Source organism: Sinocyclocheilus grahami, unplaced genomic scaffold (assembly GCF_001515645.1).
Source record: "Sinocyclocheilus grahami isolate Dianchi unplaced genomic scaffold, SAMN03320097.WGS_v1.1 scaffold164.1, whole genome shotgun sequence".
Lineage (NCBI taxonomy): Eukaryota > Metazoa > Chordata > Actinopteri > Cypriniformes > Cyprinidae > Sinocyclocheilus > Sinocyclocheilus grahami.
Window position 1 is genome coordinate 1,092,816 of NW_015505343.1, and position 19,221 is coordinate 1,112,036.

Here is a 19,221-nt window from a genome sequence, read left to right on the forward strand (position 1 = left end):
GCAGTCCATTCCATCCTTGCTTTTCCTTCATGGTAAATAAATCCTTTGTTCTTCCATTGCTTTGTTCTTCTTGTCATAATTATTTATGATACAGCACTGTTTTACCTGTGAGTCTGTCATACGGATTACTACCTGGACCTGTAGAAACTGCTGCACAGTGACAAATCACTCGAGCAGCTACTTGGCAAAAAGGAATTGTAGATGCCAAAGCATATTTTTTAAATAATACTCTTGGTTTCTTCGGTTTATGTTTGATTTTTATTTTGCAGTAGACATTTGACTACTGGCATGATGTCTGGTCCACTTTGCAGATTAATTTAATTATGAATTGCCCACTTAAAGGCCTGTCTGACCACACACCTTTTTGTTCTCGTCAAGGTCTGAATTTATGTCCATCCAAAATACTGTAACTTGGAAATAAACAAAATCGAAAGTCCATTTGCTGCTCTCATAAACTACCCATTGGTGGGTTTTTTTACTTGATCTGCAAATGGATATAGTAAAACATTTCGAAAATGCGTTTCAAAATGCAACTTGCATGATGCATTTAAAAGGTTTTATTAATTAATTATGTATTGTTACATTTGTATAATATAATGCAATAGAACCCATTATAATCAGTGATGCTGTCTATACTGGATGCAGTGCAGAGCGACACGACAAATCCCCGACAGCAAACTGCTTACTCGTTCTATTTATGATGTACTGACACAAAGTTCAAATGATTTGCAATGCTTTGTCGCGTCCAGTGTAGATACGATGTGACAGCAAAAACATGGCGAGTGTGAAGAAAAGAAAAGTGGACACGGAAAATAGATGATTCAAATGTGAATGTGAGCGAGTGACTGATACCATCTTTGTTATGGAATACACGTGTTGGTTTGCAGTGAGTTCACAGTTTTAACGTACAAGTTTCAAGATCTGAGGTATAATATCTATTGTTGCTTTCACTATGGCTATAAAGATCACTAGAAAAGAAAAGTGGACACGGAAAATAGATGATTCAAATGTGAATGTGAGCGAGTGACTGATACCATCTTTGTTATGGAATACACGTGTTGGTTTGCAGTGAGTTCACAGTTTTAACGTACAAGTTTCAAGATCTGAGGTATAATATCTATTGTTGCTTTCACTATGGCTATAAAGATCACGCAAAATAATATTCAAACTCACGTTAGACACTTTTAACATTGAATAAAGCACATAATCATTACCTGAGTTTATTACTGTCATATTTTGTATGTTGTTCCTGCCGTGACGTCGCAGAAAATAAAAACAATTTCTGAAATGGAATCCCATGTCGCTTATTGTCATGTGTCACTGTCGCGGGTGGTTAGGACAAAAACTACATGGAAAAGATACTTTTTATTGTTAGGACACATGGTGTTACAGTTTGATCCCCAAACTGATCCACAAACTTTGTTTTTTATATCCAACAGGCAAAGTTCTTCTGTATCTAAAACTGGCTTTTTATCCATCTAGGTCTGTGTTTGTTGTCTTACTCATACTATCCATGAAATATGAAACATAAAATATCCGTTGAAGATTTTTTTTTATTATTGTCTGAAGTGCATTGTTGCCCTTTTTCTAATCAATCATTAATTCAGCTTCAGTGATGTAAAAGACTTCACATGCAGTTGGTGTTCATACAAAGATGTATAAATAATTACAAAGGGTAACTTCTACCTAATTAGTGTTATGACTCAAATATTCAGGTTCAGAAATGAAGTGCATGTAAACAGCCAAACAAATCAGCATGCATCTGCATTTGGATCCTAGTGCTTTGTGTACAAAGTCTCAGATGTGCTTGAACATGAAGTGTTTGTGATGTTTCCTCACCTACATTAACATTGTTTTCTATTGCAATCAGCCTGTGACAATACTGAACATCACAGAGCTGCATTGTGTGGCTCAGATTCACTCCTTTTCAACAGCAGCAGCACTTTTTATTCTTATTTTAGACCAGCCGGCAGGTGCATTGAAGAAGCCGTGCCGTCACCCTTCCCGAGCTCCTTTACTGATCGAGGTGCTTCCCCGCTTTTATGACAGAGATCTTAATAATTCAGTGACTCCTTCTCTGCCTGTAGCATGATGCATTTAAAAGGTTTTATTAATTAATTATGTATTGTTACATTTGTATAATATAATGCAATAGAACCCATTATAATCAGTGATGCTGTCTATACTGGATGCAGTGCAGAGCGACACGACAAATCCCCGACAGCAAACTGCTTACTCGTTCTATTTATGATGTACTGACACAAAGTTCAAATGATTTGCAATGCTTTGTCGCGTCCAGTGTAGATACGATGTGACAGCAAAAACATGGCGAGTGTGAAGAAAAGAAAAGTGGACACGGAAAATAGATGATTCAAATGTGAATGTGAGCGAGTGACTGATACCATCTTTGTTATGGAATACACGTGTTGGTTTGCAGTGAGTTCACAGTTTTAACGTACAAGTTTCAAGATCTGAGGTATAATATCTATTGTTGCTTTCACTATGGCTATAAAGATCACTCAAAATAATATTCAAACTCACGTTAGACACTTTTAACATTGAATAAAGCACATAATCATTACCTGAGTTTATTACTGTCATATTTTGTATGTTGTTCCTGCCGTGACGTCGCAGAAAATAAAAACAATTTCTGAAATGGAATCCCATGTCGCTTATTGTCATGTGTCACTGTCGCGGGTGGTTAGGACAAAAACTACATGGAAAAGATACTTTTTATTGTTAGGACACATGGTGTTACAGTTTGATCCCCAAACTGATCCACAAACTTTGTTTTTTATATTCAACAGGCAAAGTTCTTCTGTATCTAAAACTGGCTTTTTATCCATCTAGGTCTGTGTTTGTTGTCTTACTCATACTATCCATGAAATATGAAACATAAAATATCCGTTGAAGATTTTTTTTTATTATTGTCTGAAGTGCATTGTTGCCCTTTTTCTAATCAATCATTAATTCAGCTTCAGTGATGTAAAAGACTTCACATGCAGTTGGTGTTCATACAAAGATGTATAAATAATTACAAAGGGTAACTTCTACCTAATTAGTGTTATGACTCAAATATTCAGGTTCAGAAATGAAGTGCATGTAAACAGCCAAACAAATCAGCATGCATCTGCATTTGGATCCTAGTGCTTTGTGTACAAAGTCTCAGATGTGCTTGAACATGAAGTGTTTGTGATGTTTCCTCACCTACATTAACATTGTTTTCTATTGCAATCAGCCTGTGACAATACTGAACATCACAGAGCTGCATTGTGTGGCTCAGATTCACTCCTTTTCAACAGCAGCAGCACTTTTTATTCTTATTTTAGACCAGCCGGCAGGTGCATTGAAGAAGCCGTGCCGTCACCCTTCCCGAGCTCCTTTACTGATCGAGGTGCTTCCCCGCTTTTATGACAGAGATCTTAATAATTCAGTGACTCCTTCTCTGCCTGTAGACTTCCCTCTGAGCTGGAATTTTAATTTGATCTCCCAAAAGTTTTTTCTTTCCATCATCCAAGGCACTCTCCTTTTAATTAGGTTCATTATTTTCTCATGAACGTTGTCTCTTTTTTATTTGTCCTCCCTGATGTGGATGGGAGCACGTATTAGAGCGAAGTGCAGAACTGGAGCAGAGCATCAGCTTTGTGTGTTTGTGTGCTAAACTGATTGGGCTAAAAACCTGCAATTATTAGTGAATTATAAGTAAGTGAGGGTGGGTGGGGTAAGATGTGCCACTCCATTTATCTAGTAAACTTAGTGTTTTTTATCATGAGACCATACTGGGCCCAAAGGGTTATTAAAGTTTGTATTAAAGAAATAAAATACGTAAATTAAAAAATAAATAAATAATCTAGTTTGTCAATGCAACATTTCTCATTTTCATTTAGTTTAACTTGATGTACTAAAACAAAAACTGAAATAAAAATGAAGAAAAACTAAATAGACATGATTTTAAAAAAGTTGTGTTTTTTTATTTATAAAAACACAACAAAATTACTCAAACGTTTAACTAAAATGAAAATGAAAACTGCCAATGTATAAAACCATGAAAAAGATTTGGCTACAGATTAGCTGTGAATAATCATGAAGGTTTTTTTTTCTTTTTCGACATAGGTAGCAGTGGGGTTAAATATGTCAGATAATTTGGTGTAAGATGTGCCAGTGACAGATACATGAACAAATACTATTAAAAATTCAAATTGCTATTAGAAAACCTATTGGAAAATATTCTGACCATAAACCTTTTTCATGGTGGTTTATGAAAATGTGAATAATAATAAGAGTGTGATTGTGCATTAAAGGAATATTTGCACATAATCATTACCTGAGTTTATTACTGTCATATTTTGTATGTTGTTCCTGCCGTGACGTCGCAGAAAATAAAAACAATTTCTGAAATGGAATCCCATGTCGCTTATTGTCATGTGTCACTGTCGCGGGTGGTTAGGACAAAAACTACATGGAAAAGATACTTTTTATTGTTAGGACACATGGTGTTACAGTTTGATCCCCAAACTGATCCACAAACTTTGTTTTTTATATCCAACAGGCAAAGTTCTTCTGTATCTAAAACTGGCTTTTTATCCATCTAGGTCTGTGTTTGTTGTCTTACTCATACTATCCATGAAATATGAAACATAAAATATCCGTTGAAGATTTTTTTTTTTTATTGTCTGAAGTGCATTGTTGCCCTTTTTCTAATCAATCATTAATTCAGCTTCAGTGATGTAAAAGACTTCACATGCAGTTGGTGTTCATACAAAGATGTATAAATAATTACAAAGGGTAACTTCTACCTAATTAGTGTTATGACTCAAATATTCAGGTTCAGAAATGAAGTGCATGTAAACAGCCAAACAAATCAGCATGCATCTGCATTTGGATCCTAGTGCTTTGTGTACAAAGTCTCAGATGTGCTTGAACATGAAGTGTTTGTGATGTTTCCTCACCTACATTAACATTGTTTTCTATTGCAATCAGCCTGTGACAATACTGAACATCACAGAGCTGCATTGTGTGGCTCAGATTCACTCCTTTTCAACAGCAGCAGCACTTTTTATTCTTATTTTAGACCAGCCGGCAGGTGCATTGAAGAAGCCGTGCCGTCACCCTTCCCGAGCTCCTTTACTGATCGAGGTGCTTCCCCGCTTTTATGACAGAGATCTTAATAATTCAGTGACTCCTTCTCTGCCTGTAGACTTCCCTCTGAGCTGGAATTTTAATTTGATCTCCCAAAAGTTTTTTCTTTCCATCATCCAAGGCACTCTCCTTTTAATTAGGTTCATTATTTTCTCATGAACGTTGTCTCTTTTTTATTTGTCCTCCCTGATGTGGATGGGAGCACGTATTAGAGCGAAGTGCAGAACTGGAGCAGAGCATCAGCTTTGTGTGTTTGTGTGCTAAACTGATTGGGCTAAAAACCTGCAATTATTAGTGAATTATAAGTAAGTGAGGGTGGGTGGGGTAAGATGTGCCACTCCATTTATCTAGTAAACTTAGTGTTTTTTATCATGAGACCATACTGGGCCCAAAGGGTTATTAAAGTTTGTATTAAAGAAATAAAATACGTAAATTAAAAAATAAATAAATAATCTAGTTTGTCAATGCAACATTTCTCATTTTCATTTAGTTTAACTTGATGTACTAAAACAAAAACTGAAATAAAAATGAAGAAAAACTAAATAGACATGATTTTAAAAAAGTTGTGTTTTTTTATTTATAAAAACACAACAAAATTACTCAAACGTTTAACTAAAATGAAAATGAAAACTGCCAATGTATAAAACCATGAAAAAGATTTGGCTACAGATTAGCTGTGAATAATCATGAAGGTTTTTTTTTCTTTTTCGACATAGGTAGCAGTGGGGTTAAATATGTCAGATAATTTGGTGTAAGATGTGCCAGTGACAGATACATGAACAAATACTATTAAAAATTCAAATTGCTATTAGAAAACCTATTGGAAAATATTCTGACCATAAACCTTTTTCATGGTGGTTTATGAAAATGTGAATAATAATAAGAGTGTGATTGTGCATTAAAGGAATATTTCTGCAAAAAAATTCAAATTTGCTTTAAATTTACTCATCCTCAGCCATCCAAAATGTAGATGAGTTTGTTACTTTATGGTACCAGATTTGTAAAAAAACTTAGGATTCTATCACTTACTCACCGATGGATCCTCTGCAGTGAATGGGTGCCGTCAGAATGAGAGTCCAGACAGGTGATAAAAACATCACAATAATCCACAAGTAATCAACAACCTGTGAAGTGACAAATCTGTGTGTTAAAAAGCTGTGGCTAAAATATGAGTCCATCATTTATAATAAGGCTTTCTTCAGTAATTCTCTTCTGATTCAGAGCATTTTTTCAGGAAGCAGTATTATGATCGAGGAGTTGTAGTTTAGCTGGAAGCAACAGTTTGAAGTTAAAAACGTCTTAATGATGGATTTGTTTCTTACAAACATGCAGCGTTTCACTTCACAAGACATTAATTGATGGACTGACGGCACCCATTCACTGCAGAGGATCCGTTGGTGGGCAAGTGATGGAATGCTTCTTTCCTCCAAATCTGTTCCAATGAACAAAGAAACTCATCTTTTCATCACATTTTCATTTTTGGGTGTACTATCCCTTTAATAATAGTTTTATAGTCTGTCTACAGTTGTTGTTTTTTTAAACTAAGCTTATATAACAGGGACGGGCCGGTTCAAGTCTGGATAAGGAGTATTGTTCTCCTCTGAGAAGTGAAGTGCTGCCCTATTTGTGTTTATGTAACATCCAACCAAACATGACCTCACAAGTATCCTTGAAATAGCCCTCATCCGTCCGCACGTCCGGTTTCTCGACGCGTAGAACAAGAGGTGCTCTCTGTATCCCTCGCCTTTGTCAGGTATGATTAGAAAATAAATGAGTTGTTGGATTAATACAGACTAGAGGCTCATCTGCTGCGCGTCTGGATGCTGAAGTCTGGAACTCTTAATGGAATGCAAATTGATTTCTTCAGTTCTTTAGTCCTTCCGTGCTGCTGGAGAGGAACGCCACCATGCCTTTGATGGAAAGAATGTCGTCTTGTTTCTTTCATAGTGTGGCTTTTCATCAGAGGCCATGAAAGTCGATGCTAAATCCTCTTAGCGGCCAATCCTAGTTATGGCAGTGTGTTTATTGAGGTGTTACTGAAGGTGGGATGTCAGTAGTGACGTCTGTTCGCAGTAGTGACGTGCATCCACAAACTAATCTATTCTCAAATCGTTAAATTCAGCATTTTGCTTTTGGCTGCCATTGAACTAGATCTTTTTAAGTCATCAGTATGTGAAGCTTGTTAGGTAACTTTGTGTATTTTACAGAGATCAACTGCTAATAGGTAGTAATTTTTTTACATTTTAAACGTATATTTTTTTATACAATTGTATTATAATTATTAAATAATACAAATGTATTATATACTTATTTAATAATTATTAAATAATAATAATAATGGTTATTAATATTAAAATAATATCAGTGGTTACATATAATTGCTTTGAGACTGCCTGGAATACCATTAAAAAAATGACCATTTAAAATGAATTAGTGAAGGTAAGTAGCCATAAATATGTAAAGTTTGTTATGTAACTTTCTTACATATTTTACAAAGATAACATTTTAATGGTAGTAAATATAAAATACTTCTGAAAAATGAATGTGTTGTGTCGTGCTATATACCAAATAATAATTTATTTTAAAATGTATTAAAATGATCAAATATATTTTTAACATTTCAAAATTGTACAATGTATAATTATTAAATAAATCAGTTGTTGATATTAAATTATTCATAATTAGTACAAATAATTGTATTGAGACTTTTATTTTATTTACTTTTTATAACTGAATTTATTAAATTATATACATTCATTAATATTAAAAATAATTATATGTATGCAGTTTTCATGGCCTAGTATTGAGGCAGCATGGAATACTTATATGATAAATGTCATATTATATGACAATCAAAAATGAATTACATGGTGAACAGTGAATGAATTGTATTTACAATTGTCTTATAATTTTTTCTCATCACTGAGCTCAGCAGAGTGCAGTGCACTTTCTGTTTTCCTCCTCGTTTTTCAGTTTGAGTTTTTTGTTGTGTGGAGAATGGTAATGGAGAAAACTTGCACATTTGCTAAAACATCATCTCTTTTTTTTTTCCATGGGTAGTCACTTTGCTTGAGTGCTGGCACTGTTAGCCTGGTTAAAATCATTAGCAGCCTATTGACTGGATTTTCTGTCTGCTCCTCTCCTCCCTTCTGAGAGCTGTATCCAGTAGGGAGTGTCATGTTTCAGAATCCCAGCCTTTCTGAAAATCAACTGATTATCATGGGATAGACGTGCTTCCAGAAATGGCTTCCGTGAAGGAAACTCTCCTCCTGTACGTGTAGATGCCCTTTAGTTGAGCTGAAACTGCTTCCACTCGACATGCAGCAAGTATTTGTTTCTATGGATTTGATGAACCAAACACGTACACAAAGACTTGTCTTCTATTTAAATATATTTTAAAATGTAATTTTATTGCTGTGTTGCAAAGCTGGATTTTCAGCATCATTACTCCAGTCTTCAGTGGCATATGATCTTCAGAAATCATTCTAATATGCGGATTTGCTGCTCAACAAACATTTCTGATTATTAGCAATGCTGGAAACAGTTCCTCTGCTTAATATGTTTGTGGAAATCATGATGTTTTTCTCCAGGATTATTTGATGAATTGATATGTATATATATTCAACATAAAATGCTTCAGTTCAAATTATCATACCACCTAGCCCTGCTCTTTATTAACATAAGACAACATGATTGTGATATTTTAGTGACAAAAGCTACAAAAAATGGCTCAAAAACCATGATCTGTGTCTGTATATAGGATGTAGGCTATGGGACTGAAGGCTCCCCAAGAGACATAGAAAACCACTTTCAAGTTATAGACTTTGATATGACCTAAATCTTCCAGTATATGGTGTTACTAGCATGTTGGAGACTAATAAATCAGGATTTGAAGCTTTATTTCTTATACAAACTGTAGTTTCACTCTTCAGGTCCCAATTTACAACCGACTCTATACTGACTGACTATATACTTTAGTAAAGAAAATATTTGAACAAAGAGACAACTAAAAACAAATAGAAGATGCAAATATATGCAAATGTGCTACTTGGACTCGATCATTACTTTTGAAACGGTTGGTCTGAGACCACCGAGGCCCCTAAACCAAATCCATTAAAATGAATTAGCAGCAGATATAGCTGCATAATACAATTTTTAAAAAATCAAGGAAAAGTGTACTTTTTACCTCTTTCTTTAGATGTCTTACAAAAGCTGCCATGGTTTTAAAGCTTAGAACAGAAAGTCATGCTGTGTCTGTCCTGTGTCTCTTAAATTGCACTGTGTAGTCAGGCAGTGTCTTGGAATACTGCTCCCAATTAATGGATGGAGAGGCAAAGGCCAAGCTGAAACCTTGGCAAAAATGAGGCCCTGATATAACAGCTCCTTACAGTGACAGAACCTGTGAGCCTAGAAGACATGGAAAAACACTACTCACTGTCTCCATGGTCTTTAGCTTTCTGCTGGGCTCTGAAGACGTGAAGCGTGCTTTTTCACTTCACCATATATTTCAATGTGCCTTTGTTTTCACGTCCACTGTCAGCGCAATTAATATTCTGAAAATGCATGGCTTAACAACTCTGAAATGTTTTGCTTTACACTTGATCTGCCTTTTGTAACTGTTGTCATGTTCTTTTGTTGGCTAATAAAGTTGTGGTGGACAGTCATAATTAAAGGAAAAGTTCACGCAGAAATGAAAATTTGATGTTAATTTACTCACCCTCAGGCCTTCCAAGATGTACTGCAGGTGACTTTTTTTTCTTCAGCAGAATAGGAATTAAGATTTTTAGCTGAGACCGTGGTCCTTGGTGATTCATAAAATGCAAGTCAGCTGTTGAGAGTCAAAAAAGCATATCAGGCAAAACTAAATTAATGGCTCCTGATGACGTACTGAGGTCTTATGAAGCGAAACGATCAGTCTGTGCAAGAAACTGAACATTATTTACAACATTATTACCTGTAATCCAGAGCCTCAGGCAAACGGGGAAATACTATTCTTTTTCACGACTAGTTGTTTCAGTGAACTGGTTCGCTAGTTTGGTAAAGTAATCATGCAATGCAGTGTTAATTTAGTTGACGAATAATTTGTCAACTACTTTTTTTTCACTGACGAAAACGAGACGATGACGAGCTAAAACTCGTTTTGAATGACAGAAACTATGACGAAAATCTATTGACATTTTCGTCAACGAATACAAACGAAACTAAAATGTTAGGGAAGAACGAATCTGCTGCGTGGTTCGGAGGTTAAATGCGTACATATGAACCGACGGAACATAAGCTAACATACACTTGCTGCACGTCTCATAAAACGTACAAAAATGTCAATATCTGGGAGTACGAGAAGCGCAGACGTATGGATAAATCTGACGATGCAAGAGAGAACTCAATTCGGTCCGGTTTTCTGAGCGGACACAGCGAAGCAGCGCCTCTCACACAGCACACAAGTACTCTTTTGCGTCTCATGAACGGAGTAATACACACAAAATGATGTCGAATTGTCTGTTTTGACGAGTATTCATGTAAACACACTCGATTATGTCTTATGTGAACATAAACAGTTGGGAGAATATTGGACGTGTATTAGTACATTGCATCCGTGTATCCGGTTTTAAAGGTACAGCAGCCTAATTTAGTTGCTATTGTCTGTGGCATTGATGTTAATCAAGCAAAAAAAAGAAAGACAGAAAATCCCTCACTGCTCTTAACTGAATCACTTTAGTAGCCCTAAAGACTAATCTAAATTTATTTATAGAAATAAATATGTCTGCTTGAAAGAATGAAGTAAGCAAGTTGTTATAAATAATGCATAATTAGCCTATATAACCATTGGTATTTCATTGAAAAGAAGACCATGTTCTTTATGAGAAGAAGTAAACAATTTAATTTGAACATTAAGGCATGTTGTGTGTCACCGCTAGGGTTGCAAAAAGGTGGTAAATTTCCAGAAAATTTAGGAAATATGCCAGAAATTTTGGAAAATTTCCAGGATTTTTTTTTTTAATATTCCAGGGATTTTTGGAAAGTTTCCGGAAATTTACCGGATATTTTCCACCCCTTTGCAACCCTAGTCACTGCAGTTAAATCAGTGTCTATCATGATAAAACGGCGACCCCTAGAGGACGCAGTTCGAAGTTCCCATGAAAGGGAACCTTAATAACAAACCTAGTGAATTTGGAAACCCATTAGAATTTAGCCGACTAAATTTACTGTAGATTTAGTCGACTAAAATCTTATGATATTTAGTCGACTAAAACAAAAAAAAAATTCAGATGACTAAAATATGACTAAAACGAAATGGTATTTTAGTAAAAAATCCATGCATGATAATGCAATGGCATAACATATACACAATTATATTATTAAAGCTCCCAATAATGATGTGAAATGTGGATGTTTTGCATGTCTAAAGCATATAAACTAAACTTACCTTCATCGGCTCACCTTTTTACATAAACAATGAGAAACCATAGAAACTTTCATTTGGCCCCTTCATTCAAGTGCTCGGTTCACATATGTGCATATCAGTGGCTCATCGGTCTTCGGTCCGAGACGATTTAGTCCGATTTAGTGAACTGGTTCATCAAGTTCACTAAAAGAACCAGTTCAAAAGAATGTTTCACTCACAAACCAAACAACACTCTGGACCGTTTGCCTTAGGCTCTGGATTACAGGTAATAATGCTGTAAATAATGTTTCGTTTATTGCACGGACCAATTGTTTCACTTCATAAGACCTCAATATATCATCAGGAGCCATGGGGATTCATTTGTCTTGCCTGTATATGCTTTGTTTGACACTCAAGTGCCGGTATACTGACTTGTATTTTATGAATCACCAAAGACCACGGTTTCAACATAATTTTCAACTATTAACAGAAAACTTTCTATGTCATTTGGCTGTTAATTTAAACAGCAATGATGTTTTTGGGGGCCTGAAAATGCTAACTTTTGAAACGGGTTTCAAAGTGCACATTTTTGAAAACGATACCAGTATGGCCTTTACTAGTATTTGTTCCGACTACTGAAATTTCAGTATTGTGACAACAATAGTTTGAAACATTTTCTAGTTCAGCTTTACTGAACTAAAAGCTTATGGTATGTGACCTTCATATCGAATTGGAAGGGTTTCTGGAAGCTTTTCAATTACAACTGTGAAAGGCAAGTAAACGCTAAATCTGTTCAGTTCTATATAGTATTGTCAGTTATGTACAGTATATTTGCACATTAAATCTGTGGGCTGAAAATGAGCATGCCAGTGTTTAGTTTATCACATTACCAAGGCTGTTTAATAAGGCTTCATGGGATTTTGAGATTTATTAACATCCCTAATTGAAGGTAGGAAAAATAAGTTGACAGTCTTTTTGTGTAAAATAGCCATATAAAAGTTATATCGATGCTAATAATAAACCAAAAATAGTATCTGAGTAACTTGGTTCAGTTTACAAATAACTATTAACCATGGAAAGGAATAATATTTTTTGGTGCCACAAGCTGAAACTCTGGCAAATTAATTAAGAAAACATATTGCACTGCATATGAGGGTTCAGTCTTCTCTTGCATGGAGAAGTTGTTTAGAGTTTGGTTTGATAAAACTGATTCTCAGTCAATGTCAAGTGGAATCAGGTTCTGGCAGTTTGATCACAAACAGCTAACAAACGTCTGCACTCCCTCTATCTCTAAGGTTCAGTTCTTCTTCTGTCACTCAGAATAGATTTCATATCTGTGCTCTGTTGTCGTTGTGTGTGTGTTTTTTCCGCAGTTTGTCACACACACCTTTCCATTCGCGGCAAAACCTGTATGAATAACTGCTCCTGCCGACTCCCACACCAAATTTTGCCAAGCAATAAAACAGAGTCAGCTCCAATAAAATGGAATTGTTGTGTGTGTTTGGATCACTGTTCGCCTTCTGTGGCCACTGAATTATTGAACCACCTGTGTGTTCACTGAAAATGTCAGCTGTTCTTTTTACCAAGGCAGACAGAGCCGAAGAGACAGAGGAAGCTATGCATAAACCATAAACCTAGATGGAAATAACATAATAGCTCCAAACATCATCTTAATTGACTCATTACATACATAGTTTTGAAGTTGAACATCATAAAAACAGGTTGTGGTTCTGTGAAATGTTCAACCTGGTTGCCTCTCTTTTGGGTCTTGTTAGCTTTTGCTTGCTACACATTGTCATCTCCTTCGGTGTAACTAGCTAAAAATAGCAACGGTACTAACTTCAGTTTTCATAATAATGTAGCTCGTCAAGTAGCCACGCAGCGTGACACATTCTGACATATCGGATTGTTTTGCGCCTGCAGCTTTAGCTGAGAGAATATAAAGACATTTTCCTAAAATATCCCATCTATCTCGTATGAAACATTGAGACGGATGATTCGTTTTACATAATTGTATCATTCGGATGGTTCATGCAAATGAAATGGTTCAGAAAATGACTCAATTCATTGGAGTCCCCAAGCAGAAGTCCTCACGCTGCAGTTTCATCTTCTTTTGTCGTGAAATATATACAGTATATATATATATATATATATATATATACAGTATAAATAAATACGTTTTCTGGAAGCCCTCTCAGGGCTGGACGGGACCAGCGGGGATGAAGGAGAGAGGGGAGGGGGCAAGTCGACCTCCAGATCTGTTTCCCAGTCCATCAGGTCCCCTTTTTTTTCTAGTTGTAGTTGTATTTAGTGTTTTGTTTTGCTTTCGTGCCAGATATCTACTGCTCGCACCGTATTGATGGTGGGCTGAGGGCGAGCAGGGGGGGCTGCCAGATGACAGCGGTGGAGGAGGCAGGAGCGGGCGGGGGGGCGGTCATTCGTGAGCCTCCGGGCTCTCAGGGCTACCCTCGGGGATCAGAGCCCACTCCTGGCAGGACTGGGAAATGGAAGCCCTCTCAGGGCTGGACGGGACCAGCGGGGATGAAGGAGAGAGGGGAGGGGGCAAGTCGACCTCCAGATCTGTTTCCCAGTCCATCAGGTCCCCTTCTAAGTCCAGCTGTCCCAGATGTATAATTAGCTCACCCTCAGCCGCGGTGCACGTCCATGGCTTGCTCCCTCGCGGTGGGCACTGTCGCCGGCTCTCACACCTGGTCTGACGGGTGGGGCTTCACATCAGGGGTGATCCTCCGCTCAGTTGCTTGGCATTGCGCTGGCTCGTTGATCGCAGCGGTAATGGGCTCGGGCTGATGCTCCGCACAGCGAGGAGATTGTGTGCTGGGCTCTGGCTCAGGAGTGGATCCACAAATGCGGCGAAATCCTCTCGAGGACCATCTTCGGACGATGGCGCTCTGCTCACGGTGTTCAAGCTTGCATCATAGAATGAGCAGAGCGCGTCTTCCGAGTAGCTGATGGTGCTAGCTAACAGCCAGAACAGTCTCGTATGGTCCTCGAGAGATCTGTCCCCCTGCTCCAGCAGGAGGAGGAGGAATTCCGGACGGGGTAAAGGGAAGGGAAAACACAATGGAAACAAAATCACAGAGAAAAAACGGAAACAAAAACGGCGGGTAGACACACGGATGTAACTGTATTCGGTCGGGTCTTCTGTCACAATTAGCTGGAGCACAGGAACGAGGAGACGTGGCAATTTCACCGAACAAGAGTCTTTTAATGATCCAAAAGGGAGACACAGAGTGCAAGGATGACGTTCACAACAAGTAGACCCGACAAAACCAAACTGAACAGACTGGTTTTCACAGGGCAATCAGGGGAACACAGGTGCATGGAATCATAAAGTAATCAAACTAAACAAGAACAGGGAGAAGGGATCCATAAGGGAAAACACAATGGAAACAAAATCACAGAGAAAAAACGGAAACAAAAACGGCGGGTAGACACACGGATGTAACTGTATTCGGTCGGGTCTTCTGTCACAATTAGCTGGAGCACAGGAACGAGGAGACGTGGCAATTTCACCGAACAAGAGTCTTTTAATGATCCAAAAGGGAGACACAGAGTGCAAGGATGACGTTCACAACAAGTAGACCCGACAAAACCAAACTGAACAGACTGGTTTTCACAGGGCAATCAGGGGAACACAGGTGCATGGAATCATAAAGTAATCAAACTAAACAAGAACAGGGAAAATACCATAAAAGAAAACACAGGAAGAACTACGGAGGCAAAACGGGTCCAAAAGTCTGACAATAAATATTTAAATATCATATTTTGAAAATAGCATTTAATTTATGTTTGTGTGTGTGTATACTTGCGTATGCTACATTGTGGGGACCAAATGTCCCCACAAGGATAGTAAAACCTGAAATATTTGACATTGTGGGGACCAGCCTAGGGAAAAAAATGATTAAAATTAGTAAATGATGTTTAGCAGCCGGCGATAGCCTAAAATTGTCAGGCTCTGCGTTTGTGCAGCTCTCGCAGTCAATGTCTGGCTGCTAGACGGCGTGTGCGCCAGCTGACCGCTCCACAAGTTTGCAGAAACGCTTTCCACAGCATGTGTGGGTAGAAAGCCGTCACGTTTCACAGATTTATTCTTAGCTGTCTTTTTTTTTACAGCTGTCTATTTATGTCAGTGTTTTTTCGGTCGATCTGGGGTTTATGTTAATTGCTTTCCCTTTACCTCAGCCTTTGTTCACACTAACCGTGGTTTGATGAATTATCTCTCCTCACACAGCAGCAGGTATGATCATTCCTTATGTGTCAATCAGTTACGGATGAGCTTCCCCTGGGATCACACTCATCTTCTGGATATTTTTAACTTCTTCACTGTGAGGATGCTGTTTTATTGAGAGAGACCATATTGACATTGAGATGTGGGATGCACCACAGCATTTACACTTTAACCTTTTACTTTTTTATATAAAGAAATGTTTCAAGAGAAAGATACACGTTTATCCCTATAGAAACAGATTATTGCGGTGACATGCAGAAGCTTTTCTAGGCGTGTGTGAAAGGCGTTTTAGTGGATCCCACATCTCTAAAAATAAAATGTTTATGATTTTTACATATTTTTGTACTTTTGGATATATGATGAAACAATGTATGCATGTATGCACAGGTTCACAAATGTAAAAGTCTTTTAATATTTATTAATTCACATCTATTTATAATGTAGTGGTCGGTAAGTTTTCTTTTTTCTTTTTGAAAGAAAATTATATTTTTATAACAGCAAGGATGCATTCAATCAATCAAAAGTGACAGTAAAGACATCTATACATTGATAATAATCAGAAATGTTTCTTGAGCAGCAAATCAGCATCTTAGAAGGATTTCTGAAGGAGCATGTGACACTGAAGATTGGAGTAATGATGCTGAAAATTAAAAAAAGAATGTTAAAAATAAAAATCGAATAATATTTTACATTATTTGTTCAACTGCATTTTTGATCAAATAAATGCAGCCTAAAAAAATCTTGCAAACAGTATAGTGTATACATTTGTATATTTTACTGTTATGTATATATTTCTGAATTTAGCATCCCTACTAAATCTAAACACTCCTCAACAGTATATATGAAGGATCATGTGACCATGTGACACTGAAGAGATCATGTAGCACATATAGTTTTATTGCACTTTATTCTTCTTCTAGTTTTACCAATAGCGAGTAATAAACTCTCGTCTCGCACATTGAAAATATATATATTTTTTTGTACGAATAATAATTACTAATTTGCTCATGTTTCCATTATAATGGCAGATCTAGAATGATTACATATGCATAGATACAATGTCAAATGTTCTATAAGCTGATATTTTGTTTCATTTCCACAGTTCTGTCAATCTTAGATCGTGAGGATTTCAACTGTAGGAAGCATAGGATTGCTAAAAAAAAAGTTCAGTTCAAACCGCTAAGCATTTTGGAGCTGTTTGACTCTTAGGGTGCTTCTCTGATGCATTATTATGTCAGTTTACATCCCAGTGGGCACCGGGCCTGCTGACTGCAAATCCAATATCGGCAAAGTGAATCCGATGTAGCCTTGCAACTCCCCCGTTGGTTTGCACTGGAATCCCAGCAGCTGCTTTACTGCAGTTGCCTGTCAGCCATTTTGTTTCACTTCGTTGCTCAATAAAGAGTCCAAACCCTTGGCTTTTTTCCTCAGTCTTCTGCAGTCTTGCTTACATACAGCATGCACAATAAAGAAGGAATCACGCTTGACTTTGGTCTCGTCTCTGGAGAGCACCCTGTAAGTCAAAACTTTGTAGTTTCTTGTTCTTTGTTAATCCAGCGTCTCCCCTGAGACGAGGCACAATGCATGTGTGTGAGAGAACGAGAGAGTTTGTTGACTGGCAGCTCCCTGAACCACTTTGATCTGTGTATTAGCTTGACCTCACATACACTGTTGTATAACTTATTTGTGCAGAAATACCTGCAGTACAACAGCTAAACGAATATGACTGGCATAGTTTAGCCAAAAATGTACATTCTGCCATCATTTACTCACCATCAAGTCTTTCCAAACATGTATGACTGACTTTCTGTAGAATGCAGGAGAAGATATTCTGAAGAATCTTCACATAGCACTTTTCCATCCCCCCCCAAAAAAACACACACCATAAAAGTAATCTATGGAACATGTGCACAGAATGCAAAGTCTTCTGAAGCCATATTAAGCCAACTTATCAACAAAAGAGAATTGTAACAAAGATCCAGTTTTAGTGTTGAGCAGCAACAACAACTTCAGTGTTGTTCATCACACAAAACTGTGTGGTGAGCTATGATTGTATGACTTCAGAAGGCATTGAATATAGGGCTATTTTTAAGGAACGTTTTTGATGATCAGTTTCGTGGTTAATAGGATTGTTGTCAAATAATCTTTTTCTCTTTTTATAATCTCCTAGGACAAAGAGAGTGAGCCACTGTTACCGTGTCACGTACCGTCACATGGAGAGGACTCTGACCCAGGAAGAAGTGCGTATCATCCACGGAGCCATTGAGCAGGCAGCAGAAAAAGAGCTTGGAGCGCAGGGAAGATACTGAGCTTTCCCAACAACCATCACGACGGTCTTCCACCTTCCATGATGGGGTTCACAGATGTCTCTGTGGTGATAAATTATAATGTGGAAACTCACAGCGACAATTGCACTTAGTTAGAGACTCAATCTGCAGTTTCTTAAAATAACACTTCACCTAAAAATTAAAACAATGTCACTATTTACTCACCATCATGTCCCTATAAGGAGAATTTTGAAGAATCTGTATGTAGCTTTTTTCCAAACAAAACATCCTGAAAGGGACTGTTCAGCCAAAAATGAAAATTCAGTAATCATTTACTCACATTCTTGTCATTCCAAATCATAAATCTGAAGATATTTTTGGAAGAAAGTTGGCAACCAATCAGTTTTGGTGATCATTGATTTTCATTGCATTGATTATTGACTTCCATTGTGTTCCATAGTGGTTTAAAACAAAGGGGAATGATGACAGAATTTTCTTTTTTTGACAAACCATCCCTTTAAAACAAAATTTTTGCACTCTGGATGACTATATTTTTTTATGCTTTTACCGTGTTTTATGATACATTTTTGGAGCTTGACAGACGTGGACACTATAAACTGAAACTGCAATAAAACAACACATGTTTGAAATGAGAGTGGGTGAATAATGACAGAATTACAGTTTAGGAGGAATCGTGCCTTCAACATTTGCAAGATTTGTCCTTGAAATAACCTTTGGGTCATAATAACCTCTCTAGGCCTGACTGATTCTTCCAACTTCCCAGGCTGGCACGAACTTCATCATGGTACAAACAGCCGGATTTAACACAAATATCAAACAGGCCTTTTATGCACCTGGATCCGTGCCAGCCTGATGATAATCAGGAAACTAGCTCTTATTTCTACATTTCTGTTTTCTTAAGGAAGATATGAGGTAGCATGTAATGAGCTGCTGCCCGGAAATTACCAAGATAATGAAACGCTTCCTCAAAGTCACTCCACAATAAAATGGCATATATATATATATGTCCTTGAAATAACCTTTGGTTCATATATATATATACACATATATACACAGTAAATACAGACTGGGTTAGTACTCCAATACTTAAAGCCATATTAACGGTGCATATTTTTGGGAGTAACTGAATTTATCTGTGCTTGAAAAAGTTCAAAAGTTAG

The 19,221-nt window shown here is 37.2% G+C and overlaps 1 protein-coding gene across 1 annotated transcript in view; it reads left to right on the plus strand.

The window, feature by feature from the left end:
* fars2 (phenylalanyl-tRNA synthetase 2, mitochondrial) overlaps positions 1 to 18,578 on the plus strand; it is a 157,298-nt gene extending 138,720 nt beyond the window's left edge. Inside the window, exon 7 of the mRNA XM_016282709.1 lies at positions 17,944 to 18,578. Coding sequence (XP_016138195.1) covers positions 17,944 to 18,082 — 139 coding nt within the window. The 3' untranslated portion in view covers positions 18,083 to 18,578. The remainder of the gene's footprint in view (positions 1 to 17,943) is intronic.
* The last annotated feature ends 643 nt before the right edge of the window (positions 18,579 to 19,221 follow it).